The following is an 18,850-nucleotide window of genomic DNA, read 5'->3' as shown; positions in this document are numbered from 1 at the left end:
ACACAAGAACAAGTAACAATATCATCAGCCCAGACACTCAAATAGGGTGGAAAACTGGATTAGGCACTCACCTGTAACCTTGACTTCACACTCCTGTTTTATATAAAAGTCAGTCTGGAACTGATCACAGCCTGACTTAAGGTTAAGATGAAGTGCTGCCTCTCAAGTTCAATAACAAAGCTTTTTGCTTAACATGCTAACTTTCAGGCTTCTGTTTTGAAATGTATAATCCAACTGATCTAGACAAACCCACCTCAAGGCCATCTACACATGGTGCTACTGCCACCCAGGAGTATGTTCCCCCTCCGTAGTCCTTGTGTAGTATGACTTTGTTTTTAGATAGAACTATAGGCTAAGCGCTGGAGTTCACATGAATATATCTGTAGCTGCTGTTTTCATTTTTTCAGGTCAGACAAATTGCAAGCAATTACAGTTAATGATTTGAGTTGGTATGTTTTGTTATAGTAATTGTGCTCATTGTTGATATACTGTAACTGAGGAGATATGTATGGTCTTACTATGTTGTTTCTGTTTGAAAAGGTGTCATAAAACAAGCAAACAAACAAAAAAATGAGTTGATATGGCAGAAATCTCTATAGTTTATTATTGTTCTCTCGGTGGATGGTGGGCCTGTTTTGATAGTAAATAGCTCTTGTCTAAACATTTTCTCAGAGACTAATGACTACAATTAATCTGTGTGGATATGTGTAGCTGTAGTCTCTGCAAATCTACATCTGCATTTTGAGGTGTTCTAGACGGGGGAACAGACTCAGGGGAGATAGACGTGTACATAGTTCTCTCTCTCTCTCTCTTTTCATATATAGTAGACCCAGATGTAATTGTATGAATGATTGTGCAAATGCTTCTTGGGCACATGTGTTTCCCTGCATGACATCTTGCACAAAGGAGTTAGCAAAAGTTCTGCAGGTGAATCTGAGGGTTTGGATTCTGTTATTGTATCTCAACATGAGGATCAAAGCCCGGCCTGTAAAGCTGGCTATCATGAGGCTGAAAAATCTGAATTTATCAAACAGGCAAAATATTAAATGTGTCGCATTCAATTCTTCAGTGCACTATTAAGAAGTAAGAACACACTTATGAGCTCAACAATTGCGACTGACCTGGCAGACCACCATAGTGCATGACAGAATGTGCAGTGCTTAAATTTAGGATTAAGAACAATCCTCTGAGGTTTAAACACAAGAACTTCTGGTAAGGATTGGTTACTGTTTGCACTTGCAGAGTTTTGAAGCCAAATGTTATAGTCTGATGAGACAAAGATCAATCTGTTCCAGTATGATGGAAAGTATGGGGGGAAAAAAGAACAGCTCATGATTTAAGGCATACCACCTCATATGTCAGACACGGAGGAGGCGGAGGTCATGCGGCAGGACAATGACCCTGAACGTGCAGCCAAAGCAACCAAAGTGTTTTATAGGACCAAACAGTGGAATGTTGTTGACTGGCCAAGTCAATCACCTGACTTCAGTCAACTTGGGCATGTGTTTCTTTTACTGAAGACCAGACTGCAGGTAAAAAGCTCACGAAACAAGCACAAACTAATTATGGCTGCAGTTAAGGCCAGGCAGAGCACCACCAGAAGAATGTATGGGTCGAAGTCGTAAATGTCAGGCATTCATAGATTTATTAGCAACCAGATATAAAATACCAATCAGATTTCAGTAAGGAACACACCCTGCTCTGCTCCTGGCAATGGGAGGGTTGTTGAACACTGACGATTCTTTTAAAGTTAAATGTTCAAATTACAGTGGGGGCGAGCAAATTACTGGTCAAATTCATTTTGAGTCTTGCTAAAAAAAATTGTTTAATTGTATTCAGCTCAATTTAATTGAGTCTTTCTGTTTGTTAATCAAACTGTGGAATGTTAGGGTGTATGCGTCTGTTTCTGAAGTGCTGTGTTCATGTACAACACACAGATGTACACTAAATGGGAACAGCTTTGGGAATTTTACTAAGATGTTGAGTGCGGATAGGGGTAAAAAATAAAAAAAAAAGGCCAGCAGAAGATTTAATGAGAGTTTACCTGCAGCTCTACTCAGATCACTATTGTAAAAACAAACCTACCTCTCTGAGCCTCCAACCCCAATTTCCTCTCACTTTGTGTTGCCTCCTGTGCTGAACATTACTATCAAACACAACACCGCTATAAAGGACTGGAACACAAGAGGAAACATGTTACTGTGTCTCCATCACTTGTTGAAATATTTGTTCAAAAATTAACTAATAGCTATAGGGGAAAAAAAATCTGTTTAAATATGAAGATTAATTATTTTCTGCTGAGCTTGATGTAGACACACTCACACCTGCACAGAGAAATTGGCGTATTTAAACATATAAAACATAAAACACATTTAAATGATACAAATATATAATGCATGGTATATAATGATGATCCAAAGTCTCTCATACAGTTTAACTTCTCATTCTCTGGCTCATATACAGTAAATGTCCTGGAGTTGTACTTTCCTACAGAGGCATCCACTAAACCTAAATCTGTCTGACTCATGACTGCCCTCTGGTTCCTTCCCAAATTCCCCAAGGCTAGGGGTTTGTGCCATACCCCAATTCTCTGGCACATTCCCCAAGCTGGGAAACAGAAAGAATTCCAGATAAATGAAGACCATATTCTGTTTTCTTTCTCCTGACCAGAGATGTGGAGACAGAATGCTATCAAAAAGTTGACTGTGTGTGGTTTAGCAGTCACATGATGTATGCATGTTTTCAAGGTATCATTTTGGGTTTTTCTGTGACAGACTTCTTACAACCTGACGTACAGTGTAACTTTTCTATGATCATGGGTGGTTATTTACTATATAGGCAGCCAAATGTTACAAAATCTCCTTGGTTTGGCATGGTTGATCAAGGCAATAAAAATGGATTAAGGGGGTGAAACCTAATAAAAGGCCTCATTAGATCATTTTCACTTCATTCTCGTAGCAGTATACAGCACATTTTTAAGATTAATGCCCAGTACTTAAATGGTTTGCCTCACAAATTTGTTTGTTCCACAGTACTGTTTATTGGGACTGCAATAATTAAAATCCATCCTGGACCTACCAAGGTTTCTCAAAATGAAATGTCTTGTTGTTGTTTATTTCTTCTTTATTGCCCATTTGCTGCATATCAGATTATTTTTTTTCATCCTATTTTTCCCCTTGCATTACCTCAAGTAGTCAGGCATGTGGTTTCACATCATAACATACTGTATGCTCACTTTCCGCCTGCCAACATCTGTTTGTGAAGTGCTGATTATAGTTGTCCTTGATCTAGTCAGCAAAGGGAAACTCACTGCAATGGACTCCAGGCTTAACTGTGAGACATACGGGAATGTAATACATTTCAGAAGGATTCCAGCTGCCACTTTGTCCTGTTTTTCTTGGCCTCCTCTTATGTTTTATTAGAAAACATTTTGGGTGTGCAAAGCCAGGGGATTTGCAGACTCATTATCCCTGGAGTGCTGTGGAGCTACTGAGGTAGGGAGCAGCGAAACAATAAACAGGTGGCATTAACATCTCAGAGGCCACAGATATGTAAGCCTGTTGAAATGAATCTGATGAACTGCGGTGTACAATGGTTCTATGCATCAAACAACGGCGAAAAAATCAAGTTCAAAAAGGAAGTGGATGTGATGTTGAGCCCAGTGATACCTGAAAACCTTTTTCAATATAGACAAAAGCCACACTACCTGCTCTTCATTCCTGTCCTGCCATCTTAAAGACCAAATTGAAATGTATTACTCTCTGTATCAGTGGGACAGATCTATTTAGATGTGATCTCTTCCTCACAGTTCATCGTCAACATTACACTGTAAACCCTGACAGCATTAATGGAATATTCTTTGTAGTTAAGTACATGGAGAAGGTTGCGCATTGCAGCATGTCACAATAGCAGGTCTGACCTCAAGTTACACGACTTCCTGGGCACATTAGAGTGTACAGATGGCACAGCGCATATATGGACTCAGTCCCATTGCCCCTTTTACCCTCTTCATGCTTCAAAGCTTTACACTTACTTGCCTTTTCTTCCTTGTTCAAAATAAGTGGCATACTGGAGGTGTTTCCTCTGCATGTGGAGAAGGGCTTGAACAATGTACAACTCTGCAGAAAGATCTATGGCCGAGCTGAACTTTCCATCAAACAGAACATCATTCCAAGGAGGGGATTATCGCCCTAAAGTCAGCAAGATGCCTCCCTTATGAGTAACAGCTGATGCCCCTGGATCCCACAGATTTCCTGCTTTGTGGTTGCTGTTGAGGAGCATATGGTTTACCAGGACTGATGACTATCACCCACTGGAAATTGTATGACCCGCGGGATGCTTCACAGTGAGTGGAGGTATTGAGATTTATGCAAAACCCACACCGTGGTATAATCAGCATTGTCAAAGTAAGCCAGTAAAAGGGGGTCTTTCAGAGATAAACGTAGATTTGAAATGACAATCTAAATTGGACAATAAAGTTGGAATTCCACCTCAGATCCATAGAAAACACTGGCTACATGTTTGAAAGAGACAAACCCATGGGTTGATCCTGAAAAAACAGTTTCCATTCCAAAACACTGGTGATCATGGCATTGTTTTTTTCATGTTGCATAAGGACAAAAACATGAGTGGTTAGCCATAAATGATTTAGTGTAATAGGTAGAGCTACTATGAGACTGATAGAAATTCTCTGGAGGGGAGACTGCCAAACCAAAAACTGTTGCACAGACACAAATTGAGGAAATCTCCCTCAAAATAAAAAACTTTGATCCATTTGGCACATTTGGTTTAACTGATTAAGAAATACAGTTTTGCAGAGGCAGGATTTTGTAAGACATGGACTGAAAAACTAAGTTAAACTGTCATCTACCATGAAACACAAAGCGCAAGTTGAAAATCAGATTTGTAATGCTGCGCTGGTGATTAATTTGGAAACTTCTGGCAAAAGACTAACTGATTTTGAAAGACACAGCAATTTATGTAAATATTATGCAGTGAATTGAATATATTGTGCTGAATAACAAGGATGTTTGTGGTTGGCTCAAATGTTCTTTCTGCATAATGAGAAATATCTGAGTAACTGTGAGCAGCTGAGAAATTAAAACTTTTGGCTTAGATTTTCATATGATCTTTAAACACAGGCCGAAAGTTCCTTTGCACCTTCAGATGTCATCCAATTTCTAAATTGCTTTTTCATTGAGCTGATTTGTGTCCATGATGTTTAAATTAATTTTTAAAAATCTATTTGGATTTTTTTGTTGTTGCCAGTTATCAATTATTTTTAATAGATTGGATAGATTAGATATGACATGTACAGCTGATCTTGAGGAGATGGGAAGTTTTAGTGACGTTTTTTGGATATTACATTAACACACATGTACATCTCCTATGCAGCAAACGTGATAAAAGAAAAGTGTACAGTTTTCTTGCCTGAGGCCCAAGCAGATGATGTTGATGAAGTTTAAAAGAAAACTGATGCCATCTTAGAGCCAGCTGTTTTGGATATAAAATATGACACTGCCACATTTCACTTGACTTTTTGTCTGTTCTTCTTCTTCTTTGCTATAGCTGGAAATTCCTATATGTCAGCACTTAGCGGAAAATAAGTTCTTCCAGCCACATTTTATGTTTTGTAATAGCTGTAATTTCAATGAAATTGCATTAAAAAAAAAAAACACTTGACACTAAAGCTTATCAGCATACTAGAGGAGGTTTTGAGACTGGTTTTGGCTTAGCTGGAGCTATTATATTATGCACTGCTGAGACGTCTGGCCTATGTTCTTTACTACTGTGGGCACTTGAGTGCCTGACCAAACCATAGATCAAAATTCATTTTAAAGCCCTCTTAATTCTTGCCTGTTCTGATTATTTATGTCAGGGTCTAAAGTGTGGTTGATTGTTTGGTTAGTGGTGGGTGGCTGAGAAAGAAAAAGGCACAGCAATCATTATAGGAGATGGTGCCCATTTATTTAGCTTTTCACAGGAATCTGACTCAGGTATAAGCTCCTTTTACAGTATTGACAACAAGATGTTTAAGACAATAAATGTAAATGTTTTTTCAGAACTGGGTATAAGATTCAGGCATTATTATATTATGCTATAGCAGTCAGAAATAGAGAATAGCAAAGTATCCCATACCCTGTACCCCAAAACCACCAGGATTTTATCACATAAACAACAACCAAAGGATCAACGATACATGTGCCAGCTAATTTTGAAGGGAAAGTAAAGCCTCCTGAAACAAGGCAAGATTCTGTCACCAAAGAAACTAAACAGATACATGTATGCTATCCATTAAGTATCAGCTGATGATGTGTGAGAGGGTGAATATGCAGGGCAGTGTGTTTTCTCATTGAGCCACACAGGGTGTTTCTCAAACTTCGCAGCAAGGGGTCAAAGTTTGTATATGACCCAACTCTCTCCACTCCAGACTGTTGTCTTTCATAATCTTCCAATCATCGTAAATCATTGGGTGTAGTCACTGTGCCATTTGTCCCTGAGGCATGTTTTGTCAACTTAAAACCATAAAGAAAAATTCAATGTTTGCAACATGGCCATTGGTGTTGTCTTTACTCTAAATATGCAAATAGTGTATATTCTCTTATTGGTGGATCACATTTGGCTGTGAATACTTAAAAAATAGCCTGAGGAACAATATTAATTAATATTGTTATTTGTGTTGATTTCACAATTACCATAATAAGTTCTATATCTATGGTTAAGTCGTAGGCCAGCGGAAATAAAGCATACAGTATAATAACAGACAAATACCAGCTAGGAAGTGGACAACAAATCCTGGAAGGATTGCAGTTGCAGTTCTTTTATCTTCTTTAAATTTGAAAAGTTGAAACAAATGTTGGTTTTATTTGGGCTTTAAGCCTATTTAAGTTCCATCCACATGTCAAAAACACAGATGAAACAAAGATAATACATATTAGTAGATAAGTAGATATGTTAATTGCTTTCATTAAGAAATGCATATTTAACACTGAGAGAAAGATATAATAGCCTATCAGTGTTTGAGAAAAAATTGGAATGAGTGAAGTTGACCTGCAATAGGTTATAATGAGGCACCAATCTACTGTTAGATGAGGGTTTGGCGCCGCCAAGTGGCGATTTTACAGCAAAGTTGAGGGTTGATGACATGAGATGTTTTTGCTATGATGTGTGAAGATGTAATACATTCATATGGCCAGCAGTTTATCAATTATGCAGTTTGCTAATACTGTAATAATGTTAACTCAAATCTGATGGATTAAAAACAGTTGAACTAGAATAACTGTTGTTTTAAAATGGCGATATAATTTATGAATGTTAAATAAATGGTCAATGACTGCATTTATGTAGTGTTTTTATCCAAAGGGCTTTACAATTTGCATCTCATTCACCCATTCACACTGAGCAAACCTGCAAAGCAAAAGACAAACTGACCCAATAATTGTCCTCAGTTGGGGCTGTTTGAAAACCACACAGGGTTCCAGCTATTCTTCTAAAACTGACATGTTGATATGATTTTTTTTAATAATAATGGACTTTTCTCGATTATGTACTGTGTCTGTATTTAATTTGCAGCCTTCCCCATTCTCTTGAAAATAAAAACAGAAGCACGAATAATGACTGTAACTTGTAACTTCGATTGCTTGTGACTGCTCTTGAAAGGTGGTTTATAAGAATAAACTTCGCTTTTTAAACTGACGTACAACATTAGGTCATAATAAGCTATTTTATGGGGATAATGTCGGCTTTAATGTGTCACGGAACAGCAAATGTTTTAATCCATATTCAGGTCAATATACATTTGTGTTTTTTAATGTTAATAATATTTTCTTATCGCATTTATAATGGTTAAGTTGTTTTACGGAAAGAACGCCAGGACAATCTTCCTTTGTCACTTGATGGTGTGGTTACCATGACAACAGCTGTTGCCAAACACTGCTAAGAAGCGTTGCAGATGCCTTGTTAACTCTGCAGGCTGCTGCTAACTAGCGGTACACTTTAAAAAAATATATATATATATAGTTACAGTAACTAACGTTACCATAATTATATTCTGTACGCACCCATGTCAAAATATAAGGTAAGTGGACAACACTGTGTTTCAGTTAAATTTTGTTTGAAGGCTTTACAATAAGCACTGATAATAGATGTGATATAGTGTTAACTAGCTTAGCTCGCGTTAGCAAAGTTCTACCTCATGAGTATCAGTTGGAAAAGTAGGCCTCTATACCTGGTTTTATTCATCTCTACCAACTAGTATACCTGGTTGGAATAATTAGCAAATTACATACTAGGACTAGGATTAGCCTCAATTTGTGCCTGTCATATAATAATAAAAAATACATGAAAAGCCCAAACTGGGGCTATATTAAGTAGTAATCTTAGCTAGTAATTAGCAAACCAGAGGAGTTGCTAATTCATCTGTAGTTTGTAGCATTTAAGTGTTAGCTAACTTCTTGCTCAGTAGCATTTTGGAATTAAATCTTGGTTTGCTTTCTTTATCTTTGCAGACATCTGGATACAAAGGTTCATATGACTATAGCAAAACTGAGGAGCGGTGAGTGGTGTCTTAAGTTGGTTATAAGTGCTTTTAAGATGGTCACAAGTACTCCTTACATTGATTATGTTACAATGTTTCCTCAGGGAAGGAAAAAGTTGTGTGCATTACAAATGTGGCCTACTCAACACTATACAGGACGTCCTGCGCCAAAGACCAGGCTGGGTTGAAGTCAAAGAGTGAGTAGGGTTGTGTTGTCATTGTCACATCAGCTTCTCTATCGTATTTGTGGTTTGCATCTGGTATCTATTCTTTTTCTCACAGTGATGGAGAATGGGACTTCAACTGGTGTGATGTGGGCTGGCTCAGGGAGAATTTTGACCATTCGTACATGGAGGAACATGTAAGGATAAATCACTTTCGTAACCATTATGAGGTGAGGCAGCATTCGTCTAGCATGCTATAAACTGTAGATTTCATCATTAATAACCACATCACTCAATTCAAAAGTACTTTTTCCTGTGTTTCTATGTTGTATGTTTCAGCTGACTCGCAAAAACCTCATGGTGAAAAACCTTAAAAGATACCGGAAAAATCTTGAGAGAGATGTTGGCCGTATGGAGGCATCTAAATGTGATTTTTTCCCCTGCACCTTTGCACTACCCAGCGAGTATCATCTCTTTGTAGAGGAGTTTAAAAGAAGCCCTGGCAGCACCTGGATCATGAAGCCGGTAAGCTAAAGTTGACCACAGATGTAATACAGTGCAATAATGTGACTTTATAAAGCGAGGCCGACTATTATGTTATGTTTAACTCGGGCTGGTATCCAAATGACCCCAAATTGAAATGAATGAAAATTTACTGGTATGTTTATAAAGGTAGCAAAATCTCAAGGGAAAGGCATCTTCCTGTTCAGGAAACTGAAAGACATCATGGATTGGAAGAAGGTAATGTGTACTGATATCATCAAATATTTTGGTGTAAATGAAATTACTAATAACAATAAATAAGGACAAACACAGACATACTACATACTGTACACACCCACATATTCAGATTGATAAAATTGTGCTTACACAGGATGGCACTCGCTCAGAGGAACAGAAGGATGCAGCTCAAGTGGAAAGCTATGTGGCTCAGCGCTATATAGAGAACCCTTACCTAATTAATGGTAATGCATTGACTCAACAATGCACTTACTGCAAATCCCATTTTAAGAAATCATGGAAACAGGAGCATAAGTTAGCGAATAGAAACTTTACGATCCTTTATACTTTATATGCTTTTTCTCCCAACAGGCAGGAAATTTGATCTGAGGGTGTATGTGCTGGTCACATCAGTATGTAATGAACTTTATAAATGACAGTTTTTTTAATACAAAGTGTAAATTTTGCAGAATCTGTGAATCAGTGTGTGTGCATGTGTGCGTTTTTGTGTTTCAGTATGTTCCCTTGACGGCATGGCTGTATCGAGATGGCTTTGCCCGCTTCTCAAGCACCCGCTTCTCCCTTAGCAGTATTGATGACAAGTGTATCCTTTTTTGGCATAGTAGCATTTTATCACCATTCATTTGAATGTTGATATGTTTATGTGATAATCTGGTCCTGAGTTTTTAGTATCAATGTGCCAGTCATTCCTTAACAAGTTGAGCCTTTGTCTAATGAAATATTCAAGCAAAGTCAGTTTTAAATAGCCTGGTTTGACCCAATTTCTCAGGCTATTGTTCCTAATTGTGTCGCTTTCATCCACATCCCCGTGGAAGGCGTGATTACGTCATTCAAGTCCCCAAATTCTCCTTAGTGCTTCTTTTCAGATATGCACCTCACCAATGTAGCTGTTCAAAAAACAGCCCCTGACTATGATCCCGAAAAGGTGTGTAATTCAGAAACTACAAAGGATAGTTATAGATCATGTTATATTTATGTCAGCGTTACTAAAATTTCTCCCCTTTAACCAATCCTTTATACCTTTTATCCACCTCTACATAGGGATGTAAATGGCAGATACAGCAGCTTCGAAGGTATCTGACTGCAAAGCACGGTAGAGAGATGGTTGAGACCCTGTTTAAAGAGATGGATAACATCTTCGTCCGCAGTCTACAGAGTGTACAAAAGGTCATTATAAATGACAAACACTGCTTTGAGCTCTATGGGTACGACATTCTTCTGGATCAGAACCTCAAACCGTAAGTGCTCCTACAGTACACATACACTGTACACATACCAACACAGTGTATCATCACCTACACATACTCACTTGCAAATATGCACTAATTAATGCATGTGTGCTCACAGTATAAGCACAGAAAAGCAAGCAGACATGGCCTGCATTTCGACATGTTTGACTTGCCTACCTTGATGTTTAAAACAAAGCAGTAAATCTGCTGGTGTTGCCTCCACAAATAACCGTAGTATGAATAACTTCATAAATCTGCATAGCGTATCTGAAAAACTGTCAGGTACGCCATAATTCTGCTGTAAATATTAACACACACACTAATGACAGTGCCTTTCTCTAATGCAAATATTATCACATTCATTCACTCGTATGTGCTTTTCTAACAGTCCTTTGAACTGTTTGCTATTCCTCATGGATTGGTCTGATGTTGCTTCAAAAGGCTAAATAAATGTTTGGTGAATGTCATCACCCTCCATCTCTTGCAGGTGGTTAATTGAGGTGAATGCCTCTCCGTCACACACACCCAGTAGTCAAGAGGATTACGAGATGAAGTGCAGACTGCTGGAAGACACTTTGAATGTTGTTGATATGGAGGGAAGGTAAAAGCCTCTTTTTCCAGAGTCAGCATGTGATTTTCTTTTATGTCATGAGGGAACGAGGTGCGAGAGCTTTCTGTCTCTCCATTCGTTATAGACATCACATGCTTTATTGAGATTCATGAATCTATAAATATTTGGAAGTATAATCTTTTGAGCCTGGCTATGGCATATTTGAAAGTGAAGAACATGGGTGGTAAGAAGCATCTTTAAAAAAAAACAGTGAAACAGACTGTGCCACAGCAACAACTTGCAAGGTGAATACAGTACAACAGAGGATGGATGCTGGAGCTGTGTTCTAGTTAACTGTGGTTTGTCTCATTAGGTTGTCTGGCAAGGAGAAACGGGTGGGTGGCTATGATCTCATGTGGAAGGATGGGCCTGTGTATAGAGAGGACGTCAACCTAGAAACATTTGGCAGTTCATGTTTCACTGCAAACACACACTTAGGTAACCAAACTGCTAATGCAAACTTTCTGAGAAGGATCTTAAAAACATTTAAGTAAGGCACTCTTATTCATGCAAATAAAACCTTGGTATTTGATCATTTGGACATGTGAAAAACCCTTTATTGTTCTATTATTTCTAAATACTGCAAATATACACCTGTTCTTTGTTGCAGGGTGTGTGAATGACAGGGAAAAGCAGCTTCGCCAGCTGCTAAAACCATTTCCAGGCCAGAAGAGGATTTAACCATACTTGTCATTTTGATGTCCTGCCACTATAATACTTAGTATGGAAGACTCTGTTGTCATGGTGGCATCTGTGTGTCCGGGAGTAGACCGGCTCAGGTGAACACAAATAACAGAAATAGAAATACTTCATATGAAATGACTTCTCAGTGATGATCTGATCAGATTCTAAGCACCCAAGTCTTAATATGCACATTAAAGTAAAACATTTTCTAACTACAACAAACCTTGTAATACTTAAAATTGCAGTTCAAATACATATACTACTGTACTATGAATTGTTTTTCTTATGAATGCAGTAATTAGCATTTAGTGACCAAATGAGCATAACTGTTTATGTTTGTGCTTTAGCAGTGTATTCAGTAGTAAAGACAGTTGCGAATTGTGCATTGTTTTATGTGTTCCTAAGAATGGTAAATAGACCAATGCCACCGGAGTGCAAAACATTTATTTCTATGCCTTACAAATACTTGCATTCAACATTGAGAAAATACATACACAATCTTTCTGCGTGCTTGTCAACATAATGTACATTTATAATAACATCACATCTCCTGGAACCCTACCTATGGCTTTGATACTTTACATGAATATTAAGTAAAGAGGTGCAATCTGGATGTATATCACATCATTTACGTTGATGTAAAGTTCCCATGAATCAAATGCACATGGTAAATCACAAGAGACAGATAAGACACTAATGTAAACACAGTGTTCTAAAGACTTCAAGTATGCGGTGGAAAATGGAGGTGATATGTATAACATTACCCATGTTACAGCCTAACAGCTATGTTTTGAAGTTCTACTGGATCACAGGACTGACCAATGGTACAGCACAGTAGATATAAGCTTACATTCTGCTCTTTTACTACATATTTCTTTTTTGTGCATGACAATGTAAACATAATAATGACAATGATAAATACAAGTCAACCACAACACTTTTCATAAATATAACTATGGTATATAAAATTTGGAAAAATATGCATTTACATTCGTAGCAAACATTACACTGTCTTCAATGATAGAAAGAGCTCAGCTCTATGCAAAATACAGTATATTATCATAGACTACAATTCAAGCTGTTCAAACATGAAAAGCCCTTGTAACCAAGAATTTTAAACCATTGCAAAGTACATCCGAAACAAAATACATTACTGCAGTATACCGCCATTTATTGCGCCTCCTTGTCAGCTAAAGATGCTATAACTGAACATAAAACATGAGGCACCAAAAAAAAAAAGAAACAAAGCAACATCAAGTAAAGTAAAAGCAATGAGAACAAATACATTCCAACATTAAAAACTCCACTAGTAATGGCTATGGTCATATTCGATGACTAAAATGTAATGATGAATGTTAAACTTCACTATGGATTACTGATACTGAAAGGTATTGTAGATCCTTATTTTATGCCTATTTCAACATTAGTAGCATACTGAGAGATGACTGTGCAGTGCAACAGGTTTCAGTTTACATAAAAGCTATGTTTTTTGAATCCTAGAAGTGTTCAGAGTCAAACATTATTGTATAGTTACTGTACATTTTGAATGACATATAGTGTGTATAATTCTGCTCTATTTACGTGTTATACTACACTTTGAAGTCATTGCTGTTATATCTCTATTCTAGCTGCTCAACTGGTTAGTGTTGACCTTTTGAAGGCTGCAGACCGCTGGCTGATTTAGACTGCTGCACAACAGGTAGCCTATAACATGTTAGTATTACACAGAAAGCAAGCATAAGTTCAAGCTCCTGTACCAAGTAACCACTGAGTAAAGCACTACAGGTCTATAGGGGTTACTTTGCAACAAAGTGCACATTTTTTGTTTTGCCATTCTGCTTATTATTAAGTGGTGCTTTGGAGAGAGACTGCGGCTCTTTAGCAGCTCTTTTCATGGCAGATTTAGAAGCCTGACTTCCTGCTTCTGTCCTCTGCCACTCCTTCTCTACTCTCTTTGAGGTGATGACCTCTCTCTTACTAGCAGCAAAAACACGTTTCTCCGCACCAGCTGCTTTAACGCCACTGGGCTCCTTTTTAACATCTGTCTCAGAGTTGGCTCTGACGCGGCTTTTCCTCACCTGACCTCTACTGCTTGGGTTTGTTCCAAATTCCTGGGGTTGCTTACGTGAATTGCCTGCAGCCTGCATGTGCCTGAGATGACTCCTTCCTGCTGAGGGGCTGACTGGGGTCTGGGCTCCTCCCCCACCCCCACCCCCACCCCCACCGCCGCCTTGTCCTCCTGGGCTCCTACCTTCTGTGGACGTTGCTCGGGTCTCACTGCTGCTCCTCTTAGCTGGTGCACCGGGTCGGGCTCTGCGCTCAAGCAGCGGGCTTAGCCGTGAATGACGCTGGTAGGCGTAGGCAGAGCAGCTTCCATTGCACAGTGGATAGCGGATGTGACAGTGAGGGCAAACTGGAAAGCGGGAGGGCTGGTGCTGGGCAGAGGCAGGTGATGGGGGATTGTTGACAGGTGTAAATGGGAAGGCTCGCTGGCTGTGCCGCAGCCCTTTAGGGGAGTTGAGTCGGGATGGTGGAGCTGTGTGAGGCCTGGGTGGGTGAGCAGTAGTTGCAGAGGGGAAGCTCTGCGGTCTTGGACGGGTCCCAGGCGGGCGGCTGCTCTCTGCTTGCACTGTTTGGATTTGGAGCCACTCCAGCTGCAGCAGCCTCTCCAGGTACTTCTCTAAGGGCCCTACAGGCTTGGGCCGAGGGGCACCACGGCCCTCTGTGTGAAGAAACACTGCCAGCTGCCTCAGGCTCCAGCTGTTGAAGGGAGGAGGCAGAAAGTCTGGGTAACTGTAGCTAGGCTTCTCACTCTCTTCTTCATCACCCAGATTCCCACGGGGTCCTGGGAAGTCCGGGGGAAAGTCGTCAGTGTTGATGACCTCAGCCCGGAGGTTGAGGTGAGGAGGGGTGCAGGGGGTGCAGGGGGAGGGCAGCACAGGCAGCCTCTCAGAGTCTGACAGATCACTGGCACTGTCAGTGTCATCATCCTTCTGGTTGTAGTGCTGGGGTAGTGTCTCTGGAGTGGGGGCTGGGGAGTGTGTTAGGGGGTGTGTTGGCATGTGTCGTAGCCCTGATATTGGGGAGAGAGGCAAGGAGAGGGCTCGCCGATTTTTCCCCATCCCCCCACGATTTGGCTGTAGCTCACTGCTGCATTGTGACATTCGTTGATTTTCCTCTTTCCTGTTCACAGATGAGTGTTTTCGGAGTTGAGGTCTCAAATCTCCCTCTTCTTCAGGGCTGTAAAGAGACAGACGAGTGTAAGGAAAAGCTGTTGGGGATTTAGGGATTTACAGTACCCAAAGCAAAGCATCCAGTAAGAATGCAAACCCTGCTCTACACATACCTGGAAAGTTTGCTTTTATTCCATTTAGTGCCAGATTTGACCCTGACACCTTTTGACTGTGCACCCTGAAAAACAAAAACAAAAAAAGTGTGATTGTTTGATTTGTTTGAGTCTCTGAGTTTTATGGAGTAACACTGCAACACTATCTCCCCCTCCTCTCAAAGAACAATAATTTTGAAACATTATCTTTCTTTTATTTACCAGGATGCCAATTACTCACCCTCTGCACTGTTGCCACTGTGTCCTTATCCTGACCTGGTCCTGGGAGACCGTTTTTCAATTGCCCCGCACCTTTTTTCATCTTGTTACCTTTCTTTGAACTGTGGAAACATGATAGTGGCTTGTAAGGCTCGCCTTTAACATATGTTTGAGGCAAAACATGACCAGTTTAAATTTGGCTAAAAATGTGTCAATGTAAAATGAGGCCTACCTGGTTGCTGGTCCGCTATTTTCAGTATTTTTTACCCGAATCTTCTCTTTGGAGACGACGCGTTTCAGTGTCGTGGATGCTGTGCGTTCCTGCATGATGGGACCCATGTTGCAGGTCGATAGAGGGGATATTCTTTTGAATCCAGAAAAATTAAATGACCCTATAGCTAAAGAACCCAACCGACATCTCGGATCTGATAATCTATTCTGAGAATGAGGCTAAAAACACCCATTTTCTCAAAAGTGCTGCAATGCATCATGCGCTGATGTCGACAGTCGGATCTCCTCTGCGCGGTAAACACGTCCTTCTGTTTTGTCGTCGGTTCGCCTCGCTGCGGAACAACAATACAGCAATTATTTTAATGAAGTGGTGACAGCAGACGTGCGTGTCTATCGACTATCATCCTCCTCGCCATTAAAAATGCAAGACGGTCAAACAGCGCATACGCTTTGTTTGGTTCGCCGTCTCTGCAGGTTTGTTTACCTGCTGCTGACTAGCTCGCCGCTTGCGTCGATCTGAGCATCAGCGTTGCATCATGGGACTTGAAGTACAGGCATATCGGTCGCTCTTTCAAACGAAATATTCAGACGCTCTCTGATGAATGCAATTGCTGTTGTTAAACAATGACGAATTCAAACGGGGAAACGGCGAGCCCTGTTTTTGAGGAAATACATTAGAATGAGTGCATACAAATGTAACAGTTAATATTAAATTACTCAATCTCCCATGCGACGTCAGTGACATTCTGGTCTGTTTGTAGCTTCCTACTAACTGCGCGCATGTTAGCTGATCCCCACCGAGAGCACCCTTCAGATATGTATGTGTGCTAGAGAGTTGTGAAGCCGGTTTACCAGTTACAAATCAGGTCACATGATTGCCACCAATAGCGGCGACTCCATGACGCACGGAAACGCGCAGTTTTATAATACTGTAAATGGAGGATCAAGCTTTTAGGCAGCATCCTGCAGCTTATCTTTAAATAACGCTTCACATCTTTATAGGGTGAGGTGATGTCAATGTCTCATTTTATTAAATGCAATTTAGCAATGTTGTAACTGTCAGAGAGAGACAGATTGTATGCAGTCTGGCACGTACTCCCAGAGTGCACGCCCACTATCTCTTTCCTGCTGTGACTGTTTCTGTGTTATCACATGTACAGCAAAATAGTTGATCTTCTCAACTTTGCAGCAAAAGATTACGCTTTTTTTGGGTTAAAGGGGCGCACTGATGTTACAGTTGGGTCAGTATGCTTTTGATTAGAGTTCATTTTGGGGATGGAATGTTACACAATGCTAATAAATTATGTTTCACAACTTTCTTTACAGGTGAGCAGGGCACCAGTTCTCACAGAGCATGGACAGAGGGTGGTTTATTGGACGGGAGAGGATCCCCTCTACAGACTCCGAGCAGATGTCTAGCTCTCACAGTAGCTTCTCAAGGCCCTGCCGGACTATCAACCTGACTGAAATGCTGCAAGCTGACAAACCTAATGTAGTAAAGAAGCCAATTCCAATCCGCCCTCCAAAACCCAGAGCTTCTGTGCCAAGTAGACAAGAGCTCCGTCGCAGTTTTTCTTGTGAGCCTGCACCTAAACCCATAATCCGACAACGGTCTCACTCTCTGCCTCCCGCTACAGAAAAGAAGAAGCAATGCAGACATGTTGGTGTAAGGTTTGTCGACTCTTTAGGGCTCGACCTGGAAGATATCAAGCATTTCAGATCTGGAGAGGATCCATTTGTACCACACCATGTTACCTTCAGATTGTTGATGGGTGCAGAGTTGGCAGATAAAAGGCATATGGAGATATCCTTGCCATACTTAAAGCCAGCTTTTGCCCAACAACCTGGTGACCAGCCAGAATTCCTGCATCGTCTCCATGAGCAAAAAGTGTGTCTGGAGAGAGTCTTTTGTTTTGAACTGGGTGTCGTTGGAATCACCCAGGTCCTCAATTTGGACTTTAAGAAAGATATCACAGCTCGCTATTCATTTACAGAGTGGAAGAGCAGCACAGAAACGAAGGCCTCTTGGGTGTCCACCATCACCAAGACCCGGGAAGGAGAAGGGGGCCAAATCAGTTATGATACATTTCGTTTCCACCTGCCTGTTCCTCCTTTTTTGCTGCCAGGAGCAGTGTTAGAGTTTGCTATCCAATACAAAGTTTGTGGGGCTGAATACTGGGACAACAATGAAGGAAAGAATTATAAGTTAGTTTGCCATAACTATAAGTTCATTGTGCCCAAAGAATGCGAGGAAAGCATGGTGCACTTCATTTAGGATGCTGACTAAAGGCAGAAAAACAATTTAGAGGACTTTATGACTGATGTCAGCAAGACCTAGTTAAAATGTATACCTGCATTGTAACATCTAATGTTCATTTTGTGCTATCAGAGGATTTCTTTGAATCAAGTTAGACTCAGGATACAGTTAACTCTGGACAAACTTAGCCAGAATGAAAATAACAAACACTAGTGCACTTAAATCTGATGCCAGCTTTTGTGCCACTGTTTTAATTCTGTGTTTTCTTTTTAAAAATTGTACTGTTTCATTTCATTTTGGCTATTTCATAAAATTGCACTTTAATGTTGGGACATCCAATGGAAATGACACCCACTAAGCATTACATAAATATACAGTGAAACTGAAATGAATGCACTTCGGTTCACTGTTTCCTCCAGCTGGGAATTTGACATACAAAATAATTTTGTGCAATGCAGGAGTTTGGTCTGCTGAATCATTTTACTCTTTATGAAGTTTACTTTAGTAAAATGTTGTCAAACCAAATGTCCAAACCATGCAATAGATACAATGTCAATGTCTTTTATTAATTAAGAAATTGATACGCTGCTTATTTTGTTTAACAATAAAGCACAATTACACATATCAGTTTGGATTATTATCATTTGTAGCAATAGTAATGTTCTTATTGAAAGCAGAAGCAGAAGAAAGCAATGTATCTTCCACTAGACTATACCTCCCTTAATTAGACTCTCTGAAAAACTGTACTATCTTATACAGTTGTATAAACCAATTCAGCTTTAAATATGGACCGACAACTCGAGAGACGTGTTTAACTTTTCAGAAAGATTGTTGAATTGGTCCTTAAAGAAACT

At 39.9% G+C, this 18,850-nt stretch overlaps 3 protein-coding genes across 7 annotated transcripts; 2 read left to right on the top strand and 1 right to left on the bottom strand.

Annotated features, from left to right (window-relative positions):
- Positions 1 to 7,938: 7,938 nt before the first annotated feature.
- Positions 7,939 to 12,520, top strand: ttll9 (tubulin tyrosine ligase-like family, member 9). Of its 2 annotated transcripts, none has more exons than XM_067591898.1 (14): positions 7,939 to 8,077; positions 8,508 to 8,554; positions 8,641 to 8,733; positions 8,819 to 8,897; positions 9,040 to 9,225; positions 9,373 to 9,441; positions 9,575 to 9,665; positions 9,793 to 9,833; positions 9,937 to 10,024; positions 10,308 to 10,366; positions 10,483 to 10,679; positions 11,158 to 11,271; positions 11,594 to 11,718; positions 11,891 to 12,520. In XM_067591898.1, exons 1-14 carry the CDS (start codon positions 8,063 to 8,065, stop codon positions 11,959 to 11,961), a joined length of 1,275 nt encoding a protein of 424 aa, XP_067447999.1. In that variant the 5' UTR covers positions 7,939 to 8,062; the 3' UTR covers positions 11,962 to 12,520. The 2 variants fall into 2 exon arrangements, with proteins under 2 accessions (XP_067447999.1, XP_067447998.1); XM_067591897.1 differs by having other exon boundaries at positions 8,819 to 8,930.
- Positions 11,974 to 18,620, top strand: ppp1r3da (protein phosphatase 1, regulatory subunit 3Da). 4 transcript variants are annotated; one of them, XM_067591900.1, is made up of 3 exons: positions 16,622 to 16,742; positions 16,929 to 16,980; positions 17,066 to 18,620. In XM_067591900.1, exon 3 carries the CDS (start codon positions 17,094 to 17,096, stop codon positions 18,012 to 18,014), a length of 921 nt encoding a protein of 306 aa, XP_067448001.1. In that variant the 5' UTR covers positions 16,622 to 16,742; positions 16,929 to 16,980; positions 17,066 to 17,093; the 3' UTR covers positions 18,015 to 18,620. The 4 variants fall into 4 exon arrangements, with proteins under 4 accessions (XP_067448003.1, XP_067448002.1, XP_067448000.1 ...); XM_067591902.1 differs by lacking the exons at positions 16,622 to 16,742; positions 16,929 to 16,980 and adding an exon at positions 11,974 to 12,059; XM_067591901.1 differs by lacking the exons at positions 16,622 to 16,742; positions 16,929 to 16,980 and adding an exon at positions 13,591 to 13,663.
- fam217ba (family with sequence similarity 217 member Ba) lies at positions 12,394 to 16,313 on the bottom strand. The gene is made up of 5 exons (XM_067591893.1): positions 16,224 to 16,313; positions 15,741 to 16,071; positions 15,531 to 15,630; positions 15,311 to 15,375; positions 12,394 to 15,204 (listed from the first exon to the last, which is right to left on the bottom strand). The coding sequence occupies exons 2-5, from the start codon at positions 15,845 to 15,847 to the stop codon at positions 13,761 to 13,763; spliced, it is 1,716 nt and encodes a 571-aa protein (XP_067447994.1). The 5' UTR covers positions 15,848 to 16,071; positions 16,224 to 16,313; the 3' UTR covers positions 12,394 to 13,760.
- Positions 18,621 to 18,850: the final 230 nt, after the last annotated feature.

The sequence above is a fragment of the Thunnus thynnus genome, chromosome 6, assembly GCF_963924715.1.
Source record: "Thunnus thynnus chromosome 6, fThuThy2.1, whole genome shotgun sequence".
Taxonomy (NCBI): domain Eukaryota; kingdom Metazoa; phylum Chordata; class Actinopteri; order Scombriformes; family Scombridae; genus Thunnus; species Thunnus thynnus.
This window is presented reverse-complemented; position numbering and strand designations above follow the sequence as displayed.

What these genes read in the sequence shown, in the direction of transcription:
- ttll9 (XM_067591897.1), top strand. An exon ending in CTGGATCAGAACCTCAAACC is followed by an intron (nt 10,680 to 11,157) that starts GTAAGTGCTCCT and finishes CATCTCTTGCAG; the next exon opens with GTGGTTAATTGAGGTGAATG. An exon ending in GTTGTTGATATGGAGGGAAG is followed by an intron (nt 11,272 to 11,593) that starts GTAAAAGCCTCT and finishes TTGTCTCATTAG; the next exon opens with GTTGTCTGGCAAGGAGAAAC.
- ppp1r3da (XM_067591902.1), top strand. Translation starts at nt 17,094, where the DNA reads ATGGACAGAGGGTGGTTTATTGGACGGGAGAGGATCCCCTCTACAGAC.
- fam217ba (XM_067591893.1), bottom strand. Translation starts at nt 15,847, where the DNA reads ATGGGTCCCATCATGCAGGAACGCACAGCATCCACGACACTGAAACGC. An exon ending in AATAGCGGACCAGCAACCAG is followed by an intron (nt 15,631 to 15,740) that starts GTAGGCCTCATT and finishes ATGTTTCCACAG; the next exon opens with TTCAAAGAAAGGTAACAAGA. An exon ending in CAGTGGCAACAGTGCAGAGG is followed by an intron (nt 15,376 to 15,530) that starts GTGAGTAATTGG and finishes TTTGTTTTTCAG; the next exon opens with GGTGCACAGTCAAAAGGTGT.